A 26890-nucleotide genomic window follows, 5' to 3' on the forward strand; every position below is an offset into this window, starting at 1 on the left:
TATCTTACTAAACTACGAATACAACTTATTCTATTATTAAAAGATATAAATAATAGAAATAGTCTATTTATTCTACTAAATTACGACCACATGATATTCTATTATTCTTATTATAAATTTATAATCATTATATATTTATATAAATATTTTAAAAATATAATATAACTGGATAAATAAAAATTTAAAATATTAATGGGAACCGTGCATCGCACAAGATTTATGCTAGTATAAATAATAGGAGTACTAGATAAAAATAACTCTAACAAGTTTTAAAAGATGGCCAAATTCAAGCCCAAACATGTCAAAGGTGAGATTCGAACCCGGGTCTAGTCTGGTGTAGTTAGAACAAAATTTAGGGTTTTCGGTGAGCTGAGTAAATCATTTCGAAACGCACCTATCAACAAAGCATTAATCTTGCATTAACAGACACATTCGAAGCAAATGGTCAGCAACAAAGGTATGAAATATTGAAGTTCATGTATTTATACTTAAATTTATTTTCATTGTGAAGACCATTTCTTGTTTTTCTATAATAATATGATGGACCCACTTGAGTTCTTGAGCTTGAAACCAAGAATCTACTATAGTTCTTGAATCTTTATTGAAATTAAGCATGGCCCATGTGATTATTTTGAGTTGTATTGCATAGATTGTTATGTTAATTAGGTTTAATAGAAGAAAGGGTGTTGCTTTAGTGTTTGAAATGATTTCCCAATTCAAGATTTGCAAGATTTTTAATCCTGGTTGTGTGTATGAGAAACCTTTATCGAGATTTAACTCGGCGAGGATCTTGTGTTTTCAACATTCGGAATCTGTAGAAAGGACTAAACAATGTGTGAGTAAATCGGTTGGAACATCGAGTTCTGTTGGTGCTTCGAGGTTCTCGAGGGGTGATAGAATGGAGGCACAAGTTGCTCTTTTCGATTACTTGTATTGTACTAGAGGGTTTCACTACACGGATGCAGAGCGTATTAGTAAGAATTCGCCTCGTTTTGTTCAGAACTTGTTGTGTAAGGTTGACGGTGAGCAGGATGTTTCGCGCGGTTTAGCGAAGTTCTTTCGATATAATCCAATTAATGAGTTTGAGCCGTTCTTGGAGAGTTTAGGGTTGAGTTCGTCGGAATTGGAACATTTGCTTCCACGGGACTTATTTTTTCTCGGAGATGATCACATCTTACTTGAAAACTTCCATGTTCTCTGTGAGTATGGGATTCCTCAGTGTAAAATTGGAAGGATATTTAAGGAAGCAAATGATATATTTAGATATGAATATGGGATATTGGCCAAGAAACTTAGTGCATATGAAGAGCTAGGACTGAGCAGAACTACAGTTATAAAACTGGTAACTTGTTGCCCTTCACTTCTTGTTGGTAGTGTAAACATTGAATTTGTGCAGGTTCTTGAAAAGCTTAAACAGTTGGGGTTTGGAACAGATTGGATTGGAGGTTATCTATCCGACTTTAAAACTTATAATTGGAATAGGATGCTCGACACAATTAATTTTTTAGCTGATGTTGGTTACAATGACATACAAATGGGACTTCTGTTTCAGACAAGTCCATCGTTGCTCTTTGAGGGTTCTGGGAAGAGGGTATATATATTGGTTTGCCGGTTACTGAAGTTGGGTCTTAAGATGAGTCAAGTTTATTCGTTATTCTCAAAAAATCCTCAAATTTCATCTGAAAATTACGCTCTAACTCTTTGGAAAGCAGTAGATTTTCTGTCTGAAATAGGAATGGAAACAGAAGCAATTGCTAAAGTTGTGACTGAACAAATGCCTTTACTTAGTTCACATCATCTGAAAGGTCCCAGGACTGTTTTGAAGAGTTTAAAAGTTGATAAAGCTACATTATGTCACATTATAAAGGAAGATACTTCAAAGTTGATCAGTTTGGCTTCCAAAGTGGCAAGTGTTAATCAGACTAAGCTCCAGAATCCAAGTAAATATCTTGAGAAAACAACTTTTTTATTAAGTTTAGGCTATTTAGAAAACACAGAAGAAATGGCAAAAGCCCGGAAACAGTTCCGAGGTAGAGGAGACCAGTTAGAAGAAAGATTTGATTGCCTAGTACAAGCTGGTTTGGACTACAATGTTGTGTCAAGTATGATCAGACATGCTCCATCAGTGCTGAACCAGTCAAAAGAGGTTCTTGTGAAAAAGATTGATTGTTTGAAAAGCTGTTTAGGCTACCCACCAGAATCTATTGTGGCATTTCCATCATACCTATGTTATGATATAGGCAGGATCAACCTTAGGTTTTCAATGTATGCGTGGTTAAGGAAGCAAGGTGCATCAAAGCCCAATCTATCAGTGAGCACATTACTTGTGTCTTCAGATGCCCGGTTTGTTAAATACTTTGTTAACATTCACCCTGAAGGTCCTGTTATGTGGGAATATTTTAGGAAATCGTTAAATATAGACTAGATCAACTCTTTCAAACTCTGTTTTGTACAGAGATACTTGTAACAATTATAGTTGCTTCTTTATAATTTATTGCTTAGTCACAGTTTCTTCCTAATATTATACATGTTATACCAACGGCATTGGCATTTAAAGGCCGCCTCTTATAAAATTATGGTCGTCGCCTGATTTGATTGTTTTATCTTATCCTAAAAACAGTACACTGTCTTATATTTCCCTTGAGATTAACATATTTGTTTGATTTTCTGCCTTTGGTTTATAATATATAAATAAGACAATAAGGTTGCTCTATTGAGAGTCTTGTCTGTGAACGCAACAATCACAATCTCGAGAGAGACTCTATATGTATCGACCTCGTACTTCTCTATATGTTATGACCAGTTGGCTCCTTTTAGTAACAAATGCTCTCTCAAATGAATTTCTTAAACGTTCTTGTTAGATATAATTTTCCTTTCCTATATTGGCATTAGCGCTGCTAAGAACAGTTAAAAGATTGTTCCGACAAAAAAAAAGGTGTAGTAAATTAAACAAGTCATTTGCAAAAGACATTCTTATGGATTGCATATGTCATGAATCATTTGATACATCATTTTAATCTCAAGGTAGGCATTTTGTTGTACATACTGAAGTCGCTACTCTTGCATTCAATTTTTATGTTGATATAACTCAGTTTATTCACAGTAGGTCAAGTACGTCAAAACTATATAAACAAAATTTTTTAACTTTGAGATCTACGTCGTTTCTTAATAGAAGGTGAGGAAATTGAAGAACCCAAGCCAGCCCTCTCTAACTCAGCTTTGTCCTTGGTAAATGCTTTTTGAACATCCTCCTTCAGCTCGATGAACCGATTTCTCCTGGCTTCCTGTTCATCTGCACTACCCTTTTCAAGGTAGAATGAATCAGGTAGATCATCCACCATAAACTTATCTAGGATTTCTGAGCAATGTGGGAAATAATGTCGACCTGTCTCAACTGATACAATCAAAAGTCAGTTCTTTGTTTTTGACATAAGATCTGAAACTAGCACAAAACAGACCACATAATTTTCTCCCCATAAAAACCAATCTTTCATTCTTACTTTTTTTGACTTTGAAATGTCTGAGCTGGCAATAACTGAGGTATTTATCACTGATCAAATAATGGAACTGTAATGTACTCTATGTCTCTACAAGACTTAATTTTAAGGTAAAACTATCCTAGGAATAATAAATAAACTGATTCCACTCAACACATCTAGCCTAATAATTCTCAAAATTACGTAGTATCACATGGGACTGCTAAATTAACAACTTAAAATTTGATACTCAAACAAAAAATATTTTTGGTAGGACATCAAACATATTAACTACCTGTTTTTGAGAGGGCTTCCATCCTTGAAAGAAGTCTTTTGTTCTGTGCTATGGGTGTCTCATTCAGATCAACCTCTCTTAAATTGCCACTTGAACCTTTAGATGCCAAAATGCCAGAAAACTCAGAAGTTGTGTCTGCCCTGGCAATTTCCATGGCTAGCTTGGCCTCGTATGGGAAAAGCAACCGTGCAAATGCCACTAGAGAATAAAACATTTAAGGCAAATAAATTTCATTTCAAATATTTGATGATAGTTGGATATGAGAAAGTCTTCAATAAAAATAACTGATAGATACATTTTGTTAGGCACTTGAGAATATGTTAATTTAAAATATAAACTTGTTGAGGATGAATTCCACCTCTGAGAGGAGAGAATAATTTAAATAGACATTATTACAGCCGGGGCACTTGAGAGTAACTTAATTTAAAATATTTAAGCAGGATGTACACAGAACCATTTCAAACAACTGACCTCTGTTTTCAAGGGATAACAGTGTAAAGTGCAAATCATCAGTTATGGTTGAAGTGGACCTTGACAAATTTCCAGCCATCGGATACCTGTGCACCTCTTGCTCCAATACATTAATGCATAATCTGTCTTTGTTTGAATTTTGGCCTTGTTCTGTTTTCGCATGAAAATCCTTTGGCCTTGTCAACCTCTTGCAGATACTGACAGCACTCCGTCCATCTAGTGTTGTTTCTAAGGCACAAGATCCTCTGCTCAAAAGTGGTACAATAATTGACGGCTCCTTGCGTAATGCAGCAATATGGAGAACTGTGTAACCCCGTGCATTTCTAAGGTTAACATCAGCCAGATTCAGACTGAGCACCTGAGATACAACTTTTGGATCACAATATGCAGCGGCATAATGCAGGCCATTGGCTTCGTCTAAAGTTACATCAGACTCGGTCAGGAGAAGTTTCACAAGTTCAACGTCATCAGAGTCCAAAGCTTTGTGTATTCTCTTTATACTCTTTTCACGCAACAGGTCATCGGGTACCATGGAATTCTTGTCAGCTTGTGATTTAACACGGAGCAGCTTAATATCCTTTGCAACTTCAAACGGGAATTCCTTCTCTAGAGAAATGCTGTCGAGATCTGATCGTGCCACTCTATGAACACATTGATTGAGAAGCTGAGTTGATTGACAATGAAAAGCGGTAAAAATGATTGGGATGACATCTTCAACAAGTGCCTTTTCCACAAAGTTGAAAAGGCGCCGCTGCAATGGGTATCAGATCAACTATGGGCTATTTGGCAGAAAAAAGAAAATAAAACATGCTTCTCAGATAATGGATAAAATAATCATTTGGGTAAGATTCTCCCAGTTTGTAATCTGGAACTTTTTGTCATAAATTACCTTGGATCTTATTTATTTATTTTGAATTGCGATTCAGAAAAAAACTGGGCCAGAGGTTTCAATATTTAAATGTGAACTCTTTACTTTTTATATACATGATACCAGTTATAATCTCAGATTTTACAAAATAACTCCAGTCTTCAGTATCCTCATCATAGCATCTTGGTATTACTTAACTAATTATCCTATATCAAATCGCAAACGTCTTTATATTCTAGAGCTAACCTTGCGTAAATTATATCCTCAACATTTTCCTGCTCATGATACGTTTTAAGCACCCTTGATCAACCCTTTAAGAAGTATTCTTTAGAAACAAAAATTTGCTCATAAAATAAATACATAACCAATTGCTAAAAAGTAGGGCGCATAGAAGTTACAGCTATTCACAAATATGTGAAGTCAGGTTTTAACATTTAAGGTATAGTAATTTTAATGGAAATAAAAGCATACAGGAAACGCAAACCTGAAAAAGTGAAACTAGCTCCGGAACCTCAAATATGGTAGATGCATACATCAATTCCACGGAGAAGTTAATGGCCGGTCTGCAGGCATCATGTGCACATCCATCATCAACACAACTTGACACCTCTGGTGGAGAAGGCTTCAGCTTTCCGGTATACAAATAGCTCAAGATAATTAAAAAGGCCTCATATCCAACATTACCAAACGGTAAAATATCACTCATACAATATCTCGGTTTACTTTCCTTCTCCACCAAACCACTCTTATTTTTCTTAAAAAGTTCATCGAAAAATTTACTCCTGGCAGCTAGTATACAACGATGGATTCCTACAGGAATATCCTCAACTACAATTTCCGCATCACTATAATCACTAGGAGAATCAAGCAAAAGTTGTTCCAAGCTAGCACTAAGCTTATTTAAACTAACAACTTGAAGACTAGACACTGTCTCGGAGACGGATGACTCGATTAAAGTGTAGCTAGTGGAACCATTAGAAATAATCGAAGACGAAGTAAAGGTAATAGATGATGAAGGTTCAGTCAAATTCTCCATTGCTCACAATTCACAAATTAATCCTACTTGCAATATAGGATGTTCCTCCTTTTTTTAACTGAAATGACAATCAATTATCAAAATAGTACACCTAGAAGTAAAAGAGCAACAAATTGCGCCGCTAAACCTTGCTAAATAACACAACTAGTCTTCTTGAAAACATCACATAATTTATCTATCCACCCCATTCTATAAAACTAAACAACCCTCCATATTGACATTTGATCAACAACAATGAGAGAAAGAGGGAGGGAAAAGAGAGAGGGAGAGTGAGAGAATTGCAGCTTACAAGAGAGGGAGGGAGAGAGAGAGAGAGAGAGAGAGAGAGAGAATTGCAGCTTACAAGAGAGAGATAGAGAGAGAGAGGGAGAGAGAGAATTGCAGCTTACAAGAGAGAAAGCTTTAATGAGAGAGAGAGAGAGAGCAGCTTACAAGAGAGAAGTCTTTAACGAGAGAGAGAATTGCAGTAGTAAAACTGAAAATTTAAAATGAAACAAGCAGAATCTAAAGAACCAATCAGATCAACAAGAAAAGAATAATAAAGTGATATACTAAGCTGATCATACAAATTTAGGACAACCCAAGAAAATAAAAATCAAGATTAAACAAAACCAACTTCACTTTTAAAGATTTAGCAAGATCTAAGGAAAGACCAGATGCGAAAAATGGACAATGAGTGTAGAAAGACGAGAAAAATCGACAAAAAGAAGTATGTATCGTCTGGTAAGAAAAAAAAAAGTAGTTGAAGAGGAGGGGATGAAGTCGTGTAGGTGACAGGGGCAATGTTGTCACGTTTGATGAGCTGGGTTTTTGTTGCGTTCACAAGGCGTCACCTCTTAGTTCCTTTCTAACAATCAATTATTTTCCTTGATTTGTTTTTGTTTTTTTCCTTTCACATTTCACATGGCGAGAAGGGAGAAGAGTCACGCTATACATCACATCTTGCGGTCATATTCAACGGTATGAATTAGACAGAAAGATACGAAAGAACGATATTCCCTCGTTCATTTTTATGCTGTCTTCTTTTTGTAATTGTCCTTTTTAATTATTTATATTATAAAATTTTATTAATTATTTATATTTTAAAATTAGTAAAATTTTATAATATAAAAATTAATTATATTATAATATCACGTAATTTTTAAAATTAGATTGATAATAGAATAATAGAATAAAAAGGGATTAAAATTTGATTAAGATTAGGATTTAAAATTTAATTAGACTAATGTGTCTAAAATTTGGATCAAATTCTAATATAGATAACTTGTAGGTTAAGATATAGAGTTTTGTATCGTTATAAATACACCATATTTGTATTCCTCGTTTTTAATATCAAAATTCGTAGGGCTCTTCTCAGCATAAATCAGCAATCTTGTAAAATTCGTAGAAAATTCATCGCAAGTCTGAATTCGTTGACTCTGGACTTTTCGGAAAGCTCTTTTCGTTCTCTACAACTTCCGTGTTTCGTGTTTTCCAATAAATCATCGTTTAGAGGGTCAAAATAGAGTATTTTTAGATCTGGTCAGGTTTTGAGGTAAGTTTTCGATAGATCTTGCTAGTATTTTCTAACTTATGTGTTACGTGTGTATATCCGATTATTAAAACATGGGCTAAGTGATGATATATTTGAAAATATTATGTGTTACAATATATGTATTGTTGTATATGTGTGATGTCTCAACGATAATTTTGGATTTTTGATTTGTGCCATGATTTGTGAAAATATCGAATAAGAACTTAGGACTGCAGTCACCGGATTGTAGTGACAGTTTTGTGAAAAATTTAGGACCGTTATCACCGGGTTGTAGTGGTCATGGTATGAGTTATTGTTAGATATATTTGATAATGTCATGGCTAATATGTTTTATGTTTAGCTTTCAGAATCTTACGTGAACAGGATAAATCAGTACTTAACTGTTGATCAGTACTTATACTGGAAGTCAGGACTTAAGGATATCAGTACTTATATTATCAGGAGATAATCATCAGAAGATAGATATCAGAACTTAAGTGCTGAAGGACAATCAGATTAGGACAGTAGCTGATTAAAGGAAAGAAGATCGAGATAAACATAAGAAGAGATATGCATGAAGAAGAAATTCCTTGAAGAATGGAATACTTGGAAGAAAAGATATCTGATTGATATATTTTAGGAAGCAGAATTATATTCCATATCAATTAGCGATTATCTTGTAATTGTGTAGTATATAAACACAAACATAGGGTTTACACTACAAGTGTTATCATTATTAGAAAAGATTATTCATTGTAACCCTTGCAGCTCTCGTGATATTTGTTCATCACTGAGAGGTAACAGTTCCATACTGTAAAAGAGTTTATTGTTTCAATAAAGTTTATTTTCTGTTACTTAAGTTCTTAAAATTCGATTTGAGTGTACTATACACTGTATTCACCCCCTCTACAGTGTGTGTGTGACCTAACAATTGGTATCAGAGCCTATCTGTTAACATACATACAATTAAAGATCCAAACACAATCATGTCGGACACAGAAACTCCAACTAAGCCTACCACAACTGAGGAACCACCAAAGACACAAATTCAGAGTCGGTATGAGACCATCAGAGTCCCCATACTGAGACCATCTGAATATCCCATATGGAAGGTAAGGATGACCATGTTCGTGGAAGCAACAGATCCAGAATACCGTGATAGAATCAAGGAAGGTCCTCACAAACCAACCAAACTCGCGGTTGCAGTTGCAGGTGAAGCAGCAAAGACCGTACCAAAGGAGAAGAGTGATTACACTGCTGAGGACATAGCATCAATTGCTAAGGATGCTAAGGTACGACACTTACTGCATAGTGCCATTGATAATGTAATGTCAAACAGGGTAATCAACTGCAAGACTGCTAAGGAGATATGGGATGCTCTGGAAACAAGGTGTCAGGGAACTGACACAATTAAGAAGAACAGGAAGACAATACTCACTCAAGAGTATGAACACTTTGACTCAAAGACTAATGAGTCATTGAATGATTTATATGATAGATTTGTCAAACTTTTGAATGATTTGTCATTGGTTGATAAAGAGTATGATCTTGAAGATTCAAACCTTAAGTTCCTGTTAGCTCTTCCTAAATGCTGGGATTTGAAGGCAACGACAATAAGAGACAACTACAATCTTGATGAAACAACTCTTGACGAAATCTATGGAATGCTCAAGACTCATAAGCTGGAGATGGAACAAAGAAGCAAGAGGAAAAGAGGAAAGTCAAGGACAGTTGCTCTTAAGGCTGAAGAAGAATTCCCCAAAGCAGCTTCCTCAAAGAAAGATAAGGGTAAAGCTCTTTTCATAAAGTCTGATACTGAGTCATCAAGTTCTGAGAGTGATGATGACTCAGATTCTGAAAGCTTGCCTGAGACTGATGCTGATGAGGAGATGATGAAGCTGTGTGCTCTTATGGTGAAAGGAATCACAAAGATTGCATACAAGAAGTTCAGGAAGGGAAAGAAGTTTTCCAGGAAAAGCATAAGTTCTGATAAGAAGAATTTCAGAAGATCTGAAGGCAGAGGAGGAAAGTCTGACAGAGGAGATTACACCAATGTTAAATGCTATAACTGTGGTGAGAAAGGCCACATATCTCCTGACTGCAAGAAGGTAAAGGGTGACAAAGGCAAGGCTCTTGTCACAAAGCAGAAAAGCTGGACAGACACCTCAGACTCTGAAAGTGAGGAGAACTATGCATTGATGGCAAATGCTGATAAAGAAAGTGCTGAGAGCAGTTCTGAAGCTGCCGAAACAAAGGGCAACAGGAAAAATATTCTAGTTCTGGACAGTGGATGTTCAGGACATATGACTGGAAATAAGGCCCTGCTATCAGACTTTGTGGAGAAAGCTGGCCCAAGTGTTTCTTATGGAGATGGCAACATTGGAAAAACATTGGGATATGGCAATATCAATCTTGGAAATGTCATAATTAAACAAGTAGCTCTGGTCTCAGGACTTAAACACAACCTACTGAGTATAAGTCAAATCTGTGACAGAGGTTATCATGTTGATTTCTTTGAATAACACTGTGAAATTGTGAGTAAATCTAAAGGCAAAGTTGTTCAGAAAGGATACAGACGTGGTAACATTTATGAAGCTAAGCTTTCAACAAGTACTGATGGTTCTGCAATTTGTCTGTTAAGTAGAGCATCAATTGAAGAAAGCTGGAATTGGCATAAGAAACTCTCTCATTTAAATTTTAACAATATAAATGAACTGGTCAAGAAAGATCTTGTGAGAGGATTGCCAAACACAGTATTTGCTCCTGATGGTCTTTGTGATTCATGTCAGAAAGCCAAATAAAGAAAATCTTCATTCAAGAGCAAGACTGAATCATCAATTCTTGAGCCTTATCATCTTATACATGTTGATCTATTTGGTCCAGTAAATGTCATGTCTATTGCAAAGAAGAAGTATGCGTTGGTCATAGTGGATGAGTACACCAGATACACATGGGTGTATTTCTTGCACACAAAAAGTGAAACTGCATCTATCTTGATTGATCATGTCAAACAGCTGGATAAAATGGTCAAAGATTCTGTGAAAATTTTAAGGAGTGATAATGGCACTGAGTTCAAGAATTTGATAATGGAAGAGTTCTGCAAAATCCATGGAATAAAGCAAGAATTTTCTGCTCCTGGAACTCCACAGCAAAATGGAGTTGTTGAAAGGAAGAATAGAACTCTCATTGAAGCTGCACATACAATGCTTGAAGAAGCAAAGCTTCCAACCTATTTCTGGGCAGAAGCTGTGCAGACTGCTTGTTTTACTCAAAATGCAACACTCATTAACAAGCATGGAAAAACACCATATGAGATGGTGAAGAAAAAGAAGCCAAATCTGAAATATTTTCATGTATTTGGATGCAAGTGTTTTGTTCTCAAGACTCATCCTGAACAGCTATCAAAGTTTGATCTAAAAGCTGATGAAGGAATCTTTGTTGGATATCCACTTTCCACAAAAGCCTTCAGAGTCTATAATTTGAGAACAAAAGTGGTCATGGAATCTATCAATGTGTCTTTTGATGACAAGAAGATCACTGGTCTTAAAGATTTCATTGACCATGATCAACTGAGATTTGAAAATGAAGACTCATATTCTGATACTGAAAATCCTGACAGTCTAAGTCCTGATATTGCAAACTCTGATGGATTAAACTCTGATGTTATTGAAACTGTGGTGACTACGTTAAAGGAAGATGCACCTATGCAGGGGGAGCATACTCAAGATCCTACCACATCTCAAGAAACATCAGAACATGCATCTGGCTCTTCAAGTTCTGATTCGTCAAGTTCTGATAAGCCAAGTTCTGATAGTGCTGAAAATCTAAATACTGAAGAATCCAACTCAGAGAGCATAGTTTCAGGGGGAGCATCAGAAAATGAAAATGAAGATAGCATGGATCATGGGGGAGCATCCAGTTCTAGAGAAAACCTTCCATCTGCAAGGAAGTGGACAAAATCACATACACCTGATTTGATAATTGGAAATCCTGATGCAGGTGTCAGAACTAGAACAGGTACTTCAAATGAGTGTCTTTACAATTCTTTTCTCTCTCAGACTGAGCCAAAGAAAGTGGAAGAAGCTCTTCAAGATGCTGATTGGGTGCAAGCAATGCAGGAAGAGTTGAATGAATTTGAAAGAAACAAAGTCTGGACCCTAGTGCCAAGACCAAAGAATAGATCTGTTGTTGGTACAAAGTGGGTATTCAGAAACAAAACTGACAGTGATGGCATAATTACAAGGAATAAGGCAAGGCTGGTTGCAAAAGGACATTCTCAACAGGAGGGAATTGATTATGATGAAATATTTGCACCAGTTGCTAGGTTAGAAGCCATAAGGATATTTTTGGCTTATGCTGCTCACAAAAAGTTTACTGTCTTTCAAATGGATGTGAAAAGTGCTTTTCTCAATGGAGAATTGGAGGAAGAGGTATATGTTGAACAACCTCCAGGTTTTGTAGATACCAAACATCCAGATTATGTCTACAGGCTTGATAAAGCACTTTATGGACTTAAGCAAGCTCCTAGAGCATGGTATGAGACTTTAGCTCAGTTTCTTCTGGAAAGTGGATTCAACAGAGGGACAATAGACAAAATACTGTTCTACCTCAACCATGGAAAGGACTTACTTCTGGTCCAGATTTATGTTGATGATATCATTTTTGGATCTACAAATGACAAACTTTGCAAGAAGTTTGCCAAACTAATGCAGTCAAGATATTAGATGAGTATGATGGGGGAACTTAGCTATTTTCTGGGCCTTCAAGTCAAGCAGAATGAGAAAAGCACTTTTATTTGTCAAACCAAGTATACCAGAAACTTGCTAAAGAAATTTGGAATGCAAGATTGTTCAAGTGCATCCACTCCAATGGCCACTGCGACAAAACTGGATAAGGATACCGGTAAATCAGTAGATATTACTGACTACAGAGGTATGATTGGCTCTCTACTCTATCTAACTGCTAGTAGACCTGATATCATGTATGCTGCATGTCTTTGTGCAAGATTTCAAGCAGATCCAAGAGAACCTCACTTAACAGCTGTAAAAAGAATCTTTAAGTATCTTAAAGGAACAGCTGCTTTGGGATTATGGTATCCTAGAGAATCAGATTTTAAACTAATAGGTTACTCAGATGCAGATTTTGCAGGTTGCAAAATTGACAGGAAAAGCACAAGTGGAAGCTGCCAATTTCTTGGAGGCAGATTGGTTTCTTGGTACAACAAGAAACAAAAGTCAATTTCCACATCAACTGCAGAAGCAGAGTATATTGCTGCAGGAAGCTGTTGTGCACAGATTCTTTGGATGAAGAATCAGTTACTGGATTATGGGTTAACATATTTCAAAATCCCTATTTACTGTGATAATCAAAGTGCTATTGCTATGACAGGTAATCAAGTTCAACACTCAATGACAAAGCACATCAGCATCAGGTACCACTTCATCAGGGAACATGTGGATGAAGGTACAGTGGAATTGCATTTTGTTCCTACAAATCAACAATTGGCAGATATCTTCACAAAACCATTATGTGAAGCTACTTTTACAAGATTGGTAAATGAACTTGGAATGGTTTCAGGTTCTTTCTCTAAATCTGCTTAGACTTGTTCTATGTTATCAGACTTTATGCTCAGTATTTACAAAATTAATCTCATTGTATATTATGTGCTTAATTGATAAATGTCTTTAAGTACTGACTGTTGTCTGATATATGTTTCTAAACTCTGATAAGTGATATGTTTGTTCTAGTACCTATTCAATCCTATGAGGATAACTGTGCTAGATAACTGACCTAATAGTCTTTAATAAACAAATGATTCCATGTAAGAAGTAATTATTTCGGTGGAAATCTTATGACACTAGCAAATTCTGATAATTGAGCTTAGTTAAGTTTACTTTGTATATCTTATTACTAAGTCACAAATTAGAATAATGCTACTCATCTGTTAAGTTCTGATACTAGTAAAACTGCTGAATGTACTAAGTGCTGATAAACCTCACTTATCAAAAGAAAAAGCAAAAAGATCAAAGAATAAAATCAGGTACTCCTTTGAGATCTAGAGTAAAAATGTGGAAGGGATGACCCAAGTGCATTGCTGGTATTAAGTAAATATGCATTAGAAAAGTAAAATATTTTCTTGGTGACTTTTCACACTCTATGATTACTGGAGAAATACTCTGAAAATAGCATAAATTCTGATAAACAGTCGTGACTCACTTACACTGAGAAGCCACTGTAAAATATAATTGCAAAAGATGAATAAAATTAGCACAAAATAGTTGAGATGGACTCAAGCATGAACTCATTCATCAGTAGGTTTCAGGACAATGACAGATCTTTAGCAAAATTTTAGTTATGCCTTATTTCTAAGATGTACTGAAGTGAATCAGACTTTACTCTTTGTCTATTTTTAGCTTAATGCACACACTAATCACTCCATCTGAATGATGAAAATTTTTGTGGTGGTCTATGTTATTTTAGATAAACAGTCATAGTGTCATTATTGCACAAATTCTGAGGACAAGTTCTAAGTTACACGTTCTGATGATTAAGTTCTGACGTCCATAACTCAGAACTTGTATGAGGATTTACTAAGATGGGCATTCCTTTTTTTCGAGTTAAGAAATTATGTTCTGATGACTGTTAAGTTCTGGTATAGGTCTAAGTTCTGATTTCTCAGTCTAATCCTTTACTTGGCTTATCTGTGAATAAAATTTGATAACAGTCTCAGTTCGAACTAGAATATGTTGAAGTGGAAGATTAATAGTCACTATGATTAGGATTAATGGTATTCGTACTTGAACAGTCCACTGTTTCTTGTGTCTTGTGCGGTCTAGACCATGATTCCTCTTTCCAATGTCTGTTATTCTTTTTCAAAGTCTAAGGAGACGAGGTAGAATTAATTCTACCTGTCAGCATTAAATATCTTTGCATCTCTTGGCATTCTCTTGCCTATATAAGTAACCACTTCACATCAGTCTTTCCATCACATTCTTCTCACACACTTATCCTCCTTTTTCTGTCAAAAACACAATGGTCCGATACAACATGTTTTTGAACTACCAAACCTTCAATATGGAGCTAAGTTGTGCCGAGTGGCAGCAGGAGTGGCATGTAACAGCCATTCCTGAGGAGATCTGGGATTCTGTCCCACAGGAGGTGCTGACTCACCTTCTATTCTTCTATATGGATTACCATCGCCATCTGGAGCGATTGGAGGAGGAAAGGCGGGAAGCTATCCGTCAGTAAGAGCGAATCATACGACTCGTCATCTTGTTCGTCGAAGATAGGAAGAGGAAGATGACTTAATCTTGTTTTCTTCCTGTTCTTCTTCATCCTCAGCTTTGTCAGGCTTCTTAGCTAGGACTAAAGCTGTTGATGTTAGGATTAGAAGCTTAGGGAAAATCTTGTATAAGTATTGATGTAATTTCCATTTCATAAATGTATTGTCTTGATATATTAATGAAAGTTGTTTTTACTTCAAGATTTGGTCTCTGAGTTATTTCATCTTGTGTTGATAAATCCTGATTGATGTTCTGATGACCATATATATTTTGTTTTATATTAAGTTCTGATTCATTTTCAGCACTTACATATCTAATTTATCTTGGTCATTTTCATGTGATGTATTTTCAGAATTTCAATGATGCAGTGAAAAATAATTCAATCAGTGCTAACGGTTTAAATTTTGAATTTAAACTATTTCTCTTGATAAATGGAACGGTTTTCCTTGAAACTAGGCAACTGGGTAAGTAATGATTCCTGTTTTCTTGAGCCCAGTAACTGTCCGTTATTACTGCATGTCTGACAGGTGTCCAACGGTAACATTTTTGTTCAGAGTATAAGTACAACAGAGAGAAGATTTCTTTAATCTTTTATTTTCTTTATACTTTATCTCTCTCCTTACTTTTACTCTCCTTCTCTTCCTTCTCACGTTGGTTTTTCATACAGATATTATCTCAAACACCTAACAGGCATACTTGAATCTTATTTTTTTTCACATGGCACCAAAGGATTTAATCATTGATGGAGCTAAGTTTGTTCCAAACAACTATGCTGCAATTCTTGATCATGCTGAAGCTCCATCTGAATTGCATTTTGTGCAAGATCTTCTTGCACACAGTGAGATTGGGTACACATTAACACAGCCTGAAGTCTTTTCGAGTCAACAAGTTCTGACGTTTTGGCGGACTGGGCACTTTGATGATGGTGGTAAACATGGCACTCCCAGTATTGTTTTTGAAGTGGGTGATTCATCTTATGTAGTCACTCCTGGTACAATACGCAAAGCTCTACATCTCCCAGAAAATTGTACTTTTTCAACTCCAGAGGAATCAGCACTTCAGGAGTTAATGGCTGATTTGGGATATGAAAAGAGTTTGGCAAAGCTTGGGCAGTTAAAAAGGGCTAATATCAGAAGAGAATGGAGTTTCTTCTTTGACTGCATCACCAAAGCTTTTGGGAACAAATGTTCGAATTTTGATGCTATCCCAATTCTGAGTCAGCACATAGGGTATGCCATTATTCATCAAACTCATTTTGATTTTGCAACTGGAATAATTGGTTTTATTGGGGATAGGATGACAGAGAATAGAAATATTGTCTATTTTGCTAGATTCTGTCAACTTCTATATACTTTTTGTACTGATGAACCTCAATTAGTCAGTTCCTCAACCCCACCTTTTAGAGTTGCAAAACGATACTTTAATGATTTGGTAAATGCTGATACAAAGAAAAAAGTGGTTAGACTATTACAGATTCCTCAGTCTGTAAAACAGATCCTAGTAAATGCTGATCCTGATACTTATAGATCTGTTTACTTTGATTTCCAACCAACCACAAACACCCAAAAACCATCATCCTCAGCACCTACCACTCATTCTACTCAACCTACCCTCAGAACTTATCTCAAATCCTATCTCTCCACTTCACAGACTCCTCAACCTTCTTCTTCAGCACCTACTGTGAAGCCTACATCCTCTAAGCCAAAGAGAACAAAGACTGTTCCTCAAACACCTCAAAAGAGGAGGAGAATTACTTTGAGAGATGAATCAGATTCTGAGGAACAGATTCCTTCTTCAGAACCTGTGGTAAATGAAGCTGAGAAAGCAACTTCTCAGAAGGATTCTGAAATTGGGGGCTAGGCTTCTCAAGAGGCTTAGACGAATGATAGTTCCTGAAACTCCCAAGGAATCCAAATCAACAAGGAAGTACAAGAAACAGAGGGCACAAAGGCCAGTTTCAGATGATAAGGAGGAAGCAGCTAAGGAAGGGGATCAGGAATCTCTGCTCTCACAAGACAAGGAATTTGCTCCAGTCACTTCTTCTCCATCAACTCCATCTCAGGAAGCTGTATCTGACAAGGCTAACTCACCATCTGTGTCTCTTGTTGATCCAGACACAAGTGCTAAAATTGATATTCAGAACCTGGTTGTGCCTGAAATACTTTTCATAGAAGCTCCAACAGCAAATAATCCTTCCACAACACCTATTACTGATGCTATTCAAACTCCAGAGTTATCAACAACACCTTCTCTGCATCAAGATGCTGATGATCAGATTTTAGGTGAGCATCAGGATATGGCTGTTGATCAGAACTTAGTATCAGATCAGCAATTAGAGGATGCTGAAGCCTCCATTGCTACTCACACTGTTGTCTTATCAGAAGATACTGATTCTTTAAGTTCTGATGCTGCAAATGTTGGAGATACTGGTGAAGCTGCTCCAACTGTCGATGCTGATGAAGCAGGTCCTTCAGGACATACTCCACCACCGACTCTTCCTAAGTCTGAACCAGTAAAGGAGTTTGTTATCAGGGATGCACCAGTGCCTTGGAGTGAAACTCCTGCAGGTCAGGAGTGGACTAAGGAATGGAACTCAGTTTCATGTGTTCCAAATGCTTTACATCTTGCTGAGCATTTGACTAAAGCTGATGAAATGTTAAATTCTGATGATTTTAAAACCCAGCTTAGAGTCACTGCATTGAGTACTAAACATCTACAAGGTCTTCATTCAACTACTCATGCAGAGCTACACAAGATTCAGGAGAACTTTATCAAACAGGAACAAGTTTGGAAAATTGATAAGAAAAAGTTCTTTCAACCTACCATTGACAGGATTGCTTATATTGAGAAAACTCAAGAGAAACAAAAAGCTCAGATTGAACAAATTCTGACAAATCAAGCTTCTCAGCAATCGCAACTTACTGAAATCCAGACCTCAGTGGAACTACTTATCTCTCTTTTACTACCTGTTGATGCCAAAAAGGGGGAGAAGGTAAATAAGTCCAAATGCAAAACCAACAAGACACTGCAAGGAAAGGATGATAGAAAAGATGACCAAGGAAACTTTGGAATGGGTAGCGGTCATAGTCAAGGTAGAAGGTTTACATCAAGACAAGCTAGTCACAGAACAAGTTCTGATACTGGGAAAAGAATAAGTTCTGCTGCTGGTAAAAGGATAAGTTCTGATGAACTTCTAGATCTTGATGAGGAAATGTCAAGACAGTTATTTCTTCAAGAAAATCCAGGAATGGACTTGGAAAGTTTAAAGGAAGAAGAAGCCAGACTTAAATCAGAGAAAGTCACATCTAAATCTGAAGCTTCTGGTAAAAAGTCACTTCCAAAACTTAAAGGCATTGTGATCAAAGAAAGGACACATACTGAAGCAACATGAGCTAGATCACAACCACAGATAGATCCAAGATCCAAGGGTAAAGAAAAGGTTGGTGAACCTATCAAGGGTTATGTACCTCCTGAGGAAGAAGAAATTGCTGATGAAAAAGATGATCTTGCTCTGACTTCAAGAAAAGTTCTTAAAACAATCTCTGACATGGCTCAAGTTGTTCAGAGTCAAGAAATTGTAAGTTCTGATATTCAGAAGAAGCAAGTAACCTATGACAAAGCTCAAGTTAACTTGATATCAGAAAATAGATCAAAGACACTCCTACCAGGATTCACTAAAGCAAAACAGACTCAATCTTTGAAGACTACTGCAAGTGGTTTTGAAGCAAGAGTAGTTACTGGAAAGGAAGCTAGAGATAAAACTGGATTGGGAAGTGCTGATAAAAGAAGAGTACACAACACTACCAATGATCCAACTTCCTTGAGTGAACCAGGTATTGGAGTAACTCCTGAGAGATTGAATCAACTGGAATCTGTACAGATGGTTTACCATACCTACTTGAAAGAATACATCATGTTGTATTTCATGACAGATGGTAGGGTTTATCATATAAGACAAAATGCCATTCCTTTGAAGTATTTTGAAGAATTGGAGCATGTACTTTTCTTACTTCAAGTGGATGACAGAATAACAGAGACTGCTGCAAACTACTTAAAAGAACAGATTCAGAGACAGAAAAGGCTTTATTCTGTTAAGTCTGACAGCATATATGTTCCAATGTACAGAGATCACAATGGTGATATTGTTGATATGAAGTCTAATACTGCACAGATCAGAACGTATCTTGGTATTAAGGGACTTGAATTCAATCTTGAGTCTGACAAAGCTTATGTCATAAGACTAGATCAGGAGTTGAGAAAAGCAAAGATTAATGATCTCAGAGCTGCAATCTTTCAAACTGGTGAAGATACTGCAGAGCTTAAAGATGTTAAAAGGAGAATGATTGATGAACTAAGATATGCTGAGAAATGTTTGTTGAAGAACTATCTCAGAACAACTCCTGACATCAGAGACATCAGAAAATGAAGAAGCCAAGTCGAAGATCTACAACTGCTTAAATTCTGATATTTATACAGATTGAAGTTGTTATCAGAAGTTGAAACTGGTAAAAACTTTAAGGACTGTAAGTTGTAGTTATCTAGTCTATTTCTCATGCATTTGTACTTAATGTTTTTGACATCATCAAATATCTGTTAAACTTGTATATTTTGTTAATTTACAAGTTGGGGGAGATTGTTAGATATATTTGATAATGTCATGGCTAATATGTTTTATGTTTAGCTTTCAGAATCTTACGTGAACAGGATAAATCAGTACTTAACTGTTGATCAGTACTTATACTGGAAGTCAGGACTTAAGGATATCAGTACTTATATTATCAGGAGATAATCATCAGAAGATAGATATCAGAACTTAAGTGCTGAAGGACAATCAGATAAGGACAGTAGCTGATTAAAGGAAAGAAGATCGAGATAAACATAAGAAGAGATATGCATGAAGAAGGAATTCCGTGAAGAATGGAATACTTGGAAGAAAAGATATCTGATTGATATATTTTAGGAAGCAGAATTATATTCCATATCAATTAGCGATTATCTTGTAACTATGTAGTATATAAACACAGACATAGGGTTTACACTACAAGTGTTATCATTATTAGAAAAGATTATTCATTGTAACCCTTGCAGCTCTCGTGATATTTGTTCATCACTGAGAGGTAACAGTTCCATACTGTAACAGAGTTTATTGTTTCAATAAAGTTTGTTTTCTGTTACTTAAGTTCTTAAAGTTCGATTTGAGTGTACTATACAATGTATTCACCCCCTCTATAATGTGTGTGTGACCTAATAGTTATTGATTTTGAATTATTATTGTCTATGTGCTATGTGTATTGTGTGTATCGAATAAGAATAAGAACAAGAAAGTGTATCGAAAGTGTTTGTTTCGTATGTCGTATATCGTATCGTATTTTGTTATATGTGTTCATGTTATTTGGCCTGCTAGTTGGATCGATTGGTTACTTGCTGGCTGTATAGCTCATTCTTTCAAATTTCAGGTTTCGCCTAAGAGTTCGAGTTGGATAGCATTGGAGTTCGAGGACTAAGAATTGGAGTAGATTGACTTTTGAACTTCCGTTAGCTGCGCTTTTGTAATAGTTATCTTTGTAATATAATTTTGGATTATTAATTATATTTTATTTAAGTTTTTGTATTTAGATTTAATAGTCCGGAAGTGCGGGTTGTTACAGTTGGTCTTAAGAGCAGGCTGTCTTTTGGAATGTATTAGGTATGAGACTAGTACATTCCCTAGGATGCATTCCTGTGGACCATAGTTTAAGTTTGACCTATAGGAGATTAGTAACACTAGACGTATAGGATTGTTGTGAATTTGGAGACCAAATTTTTTTAAGGAGAGTAGTATGTAATATCCCATAATTTTTAGAATTAGATTAATAATTGAATAATAGAATGTTAAATATATTTGATAATGTCATGGATAATATGATTTATGTTTAGTTTTCAAATCATACTTAACAGGAAAAATCAATACTTAACTGGGAATCAGTACTTATACTGGAAGTCAGGACTTAAGGATATCAGTACTTATATTATCAGGAGATAATCATCAGAAGTTGGATATCAGAACTTAAGTGCTGAAGGACGATCAGATAAGGAAAGTAGCTGATTAAAGGAAAGAAGATCGAGATAAACATAAGAAGAGATATGCATGAAGAAGGAGTTCTGTGAAGAATGGAATACTTGGAAGAAAAGATATCTGATTGATATATTTTAGGAAGCAGAATTATATTCCATATCAATTAGCGATTATCTTGTAACTGTGTAGTATATAAACACAGACATAGGGTTTACACTAAAAGTGTTATCATATTCGAGAAGATTATTTATTGTTACCCTAGCAGCTCTCGTGATTTTTGTTCATCACTGAGAGGTAACAGTTCCATACTGTAACAGAGTTTATTGTTTCAATAAAGTTTGTTTTCTGTTACTCAAGATATTAAAGTTCGATTTGATTGTATTATACACTGTATTCACCCCTCTACAGTGTGTGTGACCTAACAAGTGGTATCAGAGCCTATCTGTTAACACACATACAGTTAAAGATCCAAACATAATCATGTCTGACACAGAAACTCCAACTAAGCCTACCAAAACTGAAGAACCTCCAAAGACACAAATTTAAAATCGGTATAAAACCATCAGAGTTCCCATACTGAGACCATCTGAATATGCCATATGGAAGGTGAGGATGACCATGTTTCTGGAAGCTACAGATCCAGAATATCTTGATAGAATCAAGGAAGGGCCTCACAAACCAACCAAGCTCGCAGTTGCAGTTGCAGGTGAAGCAACAAAAACCGTACCAAAGGAAAAGAGTGATTATACTGCTGAAGATATCGCATCAATTGCTAAGGATGCTAAGGTACGACACTTACTGCATAGTGCCATTGATAATGTAATGTCAAACAGGGTAATTAACTGCAAGACTGCTAAAGAGATATGGGATGCTCTGGAAACAAGGTGTCAGGGAACTGATACGATTAAAAAGAACAGGAAGACAATACTCACTCAAGAGTATGAACACTTTGATTCAAAGGCTAATGAATCATTGACTGATTTTTATGATAGATTTGTCAAACTCTTGAATGATCTGTCACTGGTTAATAAGGAGTATGATCTTGAAGATTCAAACCTTAAATTCCTGTTAGCTCTTCCTGAATGTTGGGATTTGAAGGCAACAACAATAAGAGATAATTACAATCTTGATGAAACAACTCTTGATGAAATTTATGGAATGCTCAAGACTCATGAAATTGAGATGGAACAAAGAAGCAAGAGAAAAGGAGGAAAGTCAAGAACATTTGCTCTTAAGGCTGAAGAAGAATCCCTCAAGGCAGCTACCTCAAGGAAAGACAAGGGTAAAGCTCTTTTCACAAAGTCTGATACTGAGTCATCAAGTTCTGAAAGTGATGGTGACTCAGATTCTGAAAGCTTGCCTGAGACTGATGTTGATGAGGAGATGATGAAGCTGTGTGCTCTTATGGTGAAAGGGATCACAAAGATTGCATACAGGAAGTTTAGGAAGGGAAAGAAGTTTTCCAGGAAAGGCATAAGTTCTGATAAGAAGAATTTCTGAAGATCTGAAGGCAGAGGAGGAAAGTCTGATAGAGGAGATTATACCAATGTCAAATGCTATAACTGTGGTGAGAAAGGCCACATATCTCCTGATTGCAAGAAGGTAAAGGGTGACAAAGGCAAGGCTCTTGTCACAAAGCAGAAAAGCTGGACAGACACCTCAGACTCTGAAAGTGAGGAGAACTATGCATTGATGGCAAATGCTGATAAAGAAAGTGCTGGGAGCAGTTCTGAAGCTGTTAAAATAAAGGTACCTCAGACTACTTATGCTTTTCATACTGATGATATTAATGAGTTGAGAAGATATCTTAAAACCATGTTTGTTAGTTATAGAGATCAAACTTTAACATGTGAAAGATTAACTTCTAAAAATCTTGCTTTTAAGAAAATAAATGATTTCTTAGAAAAAGAGTTAGTTATGTTCCATCAAACTCAGAAGGATAGAGATGATGCTCTTTATGTTAGGGATGAAGTGCTAAAAATGAATGAATCTCTAAAAACTGAGTTAGAAAAGGAAAGAGAGATAATCAGGACTTGGACTAACTCTGGCAGAACAACTCAAAATTTGCTAAGTAGTGAAAATTGGAAAGAGGGCTTAGGTTATGGAGAGGATAAGAATGATAAAGGAACTGTAGAAATTAAGCCTGTTGTTAAGCAAAAGCCAAAGTTAAAACCTGTTAAGTTTGTAACTGAAAAGTATGATAATGATAAATCAGAAGTTAGAGAGGGATTAACTTCTGACACACTAAAACAGGAAAAGACAGCTGAAGTAAACATAGACTTAATGACTAAGAAGCAGCTTAAACATAAGCTGAAAGATGTTAAGAATGCAAACAAGGTAAATTCACCTAGAAAAAATAGGAATGGAAAGGAAGGTGTGAATAAAAGCAATGATTATAAACCTGTTCCTGATGCTCCTAGGAAAACATGTCATAACTGTGGAAGTTCTAACCATCTGGCTTCTTTTTGCAGGAAGAATAAGAACATTAACTCCTTACCTTCAAAATCAGGAGTTAAGAGTCAGTCTGTTAGATATAAACCACAAAATCCTTGTTTTCATTGTGGTAGTTTATGGCATTTCATTTATACTTGTAAGGAATATCATAGTTTGTACTATGATTATTATCAATTAAAACCTTCTTTGAAGAAAGTTTCCATTGTTCCTTCTAGTGTAAATTCTGATTCAAAGTCTGATAGTGTAAGTTCTGATAAGAAAAATGCTAACATAAACTCTGATGCTAAATCCGCTGCAAATGTTAACAAACTTAATAAGGCCAAAGGATCCAAGCAAGTCTGGGTCCTTAAAACTAATAATTAGTGGTCTTTGTGATTGCAGGGCAACAGGAAAAATAATATAGTTATGGACAGTGGATGTTCAGGACATATGACTGGAAATAAGGCCCTGCTATCAGACTTTGTGGAGAAAGCTGGCCCAAGTGTTTCTTATGGAGATGGCAACATTGGAAAAATATTGGGATATGGCAATATCAATCTTGGGAATGTCATCATTAAAGAAGTAGCTCTGGTCTCAGGACTTAAACACAATCTGCTGAGTATAAGTCAAATCTGTGACAGAGGTTATCATGTTAATTTCTTTGAAGAACACTGTGAAGTTGTGAGTAAATCTAAAGGCAAAGTTGTTCTGAAAGGATACAGGCGTGATAACATTTATGAAGCTAAGCTTTCAACAAGTACTGATGGTTCTGCAATCTGTCTGATGAGTAGAACATCAATTGAAAAAAGCTGGAATTGGCACAAGAAACTCTCTCATTTAAATTTCAACAATATAAATGAACTGGTCAAGAAAGATCTTGTGAGAGGACTGCCAAAGTCAGTATTTGCTCCTGATGGCCTTTGTGATTCTTATCAGAAAGCCAAACAAAGAAAATCTTCATTCAAGTGCAAGACTGAATTATCAATTCTTGAGCCTTATCATCTACTACATGTTGATCTATTTGGTCCAGTAAATGTCATGTCTATTGCAAAGAAGAAATATGCATTGGTCATAGTGGATGAGTTCACTAGATATACATGGGTGTATTTCTTGCACATAAAAAGTGAAACTGCATCTATTTTGATTGATCATGTCAAACATCTGGATAAATTGGTCAAAGATTCTGTGAAAACCTTAAGGAGTGATAATGGCACTGAGTTCAAGAATTTGATAATGGAAGAGTTCTGCAAAAACCATGGAATAAAGCAGGAATTTTCTGCTCCTGGAACTCCACAGCAAAATGGAGTTGTTGAAAGGAAGAATAGAACTCTCATTGAAGCTGCACGTACAATGCTTGAAGAAGAAAAGCTTCCAACCTATTTCTGGGCTGAAGCTGTGCAGACTGCTTGTTTTACTCAAAATGCAACACTCATTAACAAGCAAGGAAAAACACCATATGAGATGTTGAAGAAAAAGAAGCCAAATCTGAAGTACTTTCATATATTTGGATGCAAGTGTTTTGTTCTCAAGACTCATCCTGAACAACTATCAAAGTTTGATCTAAAAGATGATGAAGGAATCTTTGTTGGATATCCACTTTCCACAAAAGCCTTCAGAGTCTATAATTTGAGAACAAAAGTGGTCATGGAATCTATCAATGTCTCCTTTGATGACAAGAAGATTACAGGTCTTGAAGATTTTATTGACCATGATCAGCTGAGATTTGAAAATGAAGACTCAAATTCTGATGCTGAAAATCCTGACAGTCTAAGTCCTGATACTGTAAATTCTGATGGATTAAACTCTGATGTTATTGAAACTGTGGTGACTACGCGAAAGGAAGATGCACCTGTGCAGGGGGAGCATACTCAAGATCTTACCACATCTCAAGAAACTTCAGAGCATACGTCTGGATCTTCAAGTTCTGATTCGTCAAGTTCTGATAAGCCAAGTTCTGACAGTGCTGAAAATCTAAATTCTAAAGAATCCAACTCAGAGAGCATAGTTTCAGGGGGAGCATCAGAAAATGAAAATGAAGACAACATGGATCATGGGGGAGCATCCAGTTCTAGAGAAAACCTTCCATCTGCTAGGAAGTGGACAAAATCACATACACCTAATTTGATAATTGGAAATCCTGATGCAGGTGTCAGAACTAGAACAGGTACTTCAAACGAATGTCTTTACAATTCTTTTCTCTCTCAGACTGAGCCAAAGAAAGTGGAAGAAGCTCTTTAAGATGCTGATTGGGTGCAAGCAATGCAGGAGGAGTTAAATGAATTTGAAAGAAACAAAGTCTGGACCCTAGTGCCAAGACCAAAGAATAGATCTGTTGTTGGTACAAAGTGGGTATTCAGAAACAAAACTGACAGTGATGGCATAATTACAAGGAATAAGGCAAGGCTGGTTGCAAAAGGATATTCTCAACATGAGGGAATTGATTATGATGAAACATTTGCACCAGTTGCTAGGTTAGAAGCCATAAGGATATTTTTGGCTTATGCTGCTCACAAAAAGTTTACTGTCTTTCAAATGGATGTGAAAAGTGCTTTTCTCAATGGAGAATTGGAGGAGGAAGTATATGTTGAACAACCTCCAGGCTTTGTAGACTCCAAACATCCAGATTATGTCTACAGGCTTGATAAATCACTTTATGGACTTAAGCAAACTCCTAGAGCATGGTATGAGACTTTAGCTCAGTTTCTTCTGGAAAGTGGATTCAACAGAGGAACAATAGACAAAACATTGTTCTACCTCTACCATGGAAATGACTTACTTCTGGTCCAGATTTATGTTGATGATATCATTTTTGGGTCTATAAATGACAGACTTTGCAAGAAGTTTGCCAAACTGATGCAGTCAAGGTATTAGATGAGTATGATGGGGGAACTTAGCTATTTTATGGGCCTTCAAGTCAAGCAGAATGAAGAAGGCACTTTTATTTGTCAAACTAAGTACGCCAGAAATTTGCTGAAGAAATTTGGAATGCAAGATTGTTCAAGTGCATCCACTCCCATGGCCACTGCAACAAAACTGGATAAGGATACTGGTAAATCAGTAGATATTACTGATTACAGAGGTATGATTGGCTCTCTACTCTATCTAACTGCTAGTAGACCTGATATCATGTATACTACCTGTCTTTGTGCAAGATTTCAAGCAGATCCAAGAGAACCTCACTTAACAGCTGTGAAAAGAATTTTTAAGTATCTTAAAGGAACAGCTGATCTGGGATTGTGGTATCCTAGAGAATCAGATTTTAAACTAATAGGTTACTCAGATGCAGATTTTGCAGGTTGCAAAATTGACAGGAAAAGCACAAGTGGAAGCTACCAATTTCTTGGAGGCAGATTGGTTTCTTGGTTCAGCAAGAAACAAAAGTCAATTTCCACATCAACTGCAGAAGAAGAGTATATAGCTGCAGGAAGCTGTTGTGCACAGATTCTTTGGATGAAGAATC

General features: G+C 36.2%; 2 protein-coding genes across 3 annotated transcripts; one reads left to right on the forward strand and one right to left on the reverse strand.

Annotated features, from left to right (window-relative positions):
* The first annotated feature begins 285 nt into the window (after positions 1–285).
* LOC141683179 (transcription termination factor MTEF18, mitochondrial) lies at positions 286–2601 on the forward strand. The gene has a single exon (XM_074487867.1). It carries the CDS (start codon positions 656–658, stop codon positions 2423–2425), a length of 1770 nt encoding a protein of 589 aa, XP_074343968.1. The 5' UTR covers positions 286–655; the 3' UTR covers positions 2426–2601.
* Positions 2602–2948: 347 nt separating this feature from the next.
* LOC141683180 (BTB/POZ domain and ankyrin repeat-containing protein NPR1-like) lies at positions 2949–6986 on the reverse strand. 2 transcript variants are annotated; one of them, XM_074487869.1, is made up of 4 exons: positions 5595–6986; positions 4243–4906; positions 3772–3969; positions 2949–3394 (listed from the first exon to the last, which is right to left on the reverse strand). In XM_074487869.1, the coding sequence occupies exons 1-4, from the start codon at positions 6144–6146 to the stop codon at positions 3141–3143; spliced, it is 1668 nt and encodes a 555-aa protein (XP_074343970.1). In that variant the 5' UTR covers positions 6147–6986; the 3' UTR covers positions 2949–3140. The 2 variants fall into 2 exon arrangements, with proteins under 2 accessions (XP_074343970.1, XP_074343969.1); XM_074487868.1 differs by having other exon boundaries at positions 2950–3394; positions 4243–4993; positions 5595–6984.
* Positions 6987–26890: the final 19904 nt, after the last annotated feature.

The sequence above is a fragment of the Apium graveolens genome, chromosome 9 (genome assembly GCF_009905375.1).
Source record: "Apium graveolens cultivar Ventura chromosome 9, ASM990537v1, whole genome shotgun sequence".
Lineage (NCBI taxonomy): Eukaryota > Viridiplantae > Streptophyta > Magnoliopsida > Apiales > Apiaceae > Apium > Apium graveolens.

Bases quoted from the DNA above. Each gene is read 5' to 3' on its own strand.
- LOC141683180 (XM_074487868.1), bottom strand. From the start codon at position 6,146: ATGGAGAATTTGACTGAACCTTCATCATCTATTACCTTTACTTCGTCT. The intron at 3,970-4,242 runs GTCAGTTGTTTG...TTTATTCTCTAG, and splicing joins GTTATCCCTTGAAAACAGAG to TGGCATTTGCACGGTTGCTT. The intron at 3,395-3,771 runs GTAGTTAATATG...TGATTGTATCAG, and splicing joins GGAAGCCCTCTCAAAAACAG to TTGAGACAGGTCGACATTAT.
- LOC141683179 (XM_074487867.1), top strand. From the start codon at position 656: ATGTTAATTAGGTTTAATAGAAGAAAGGGTGTTGCTTTAGTGTTTGAA.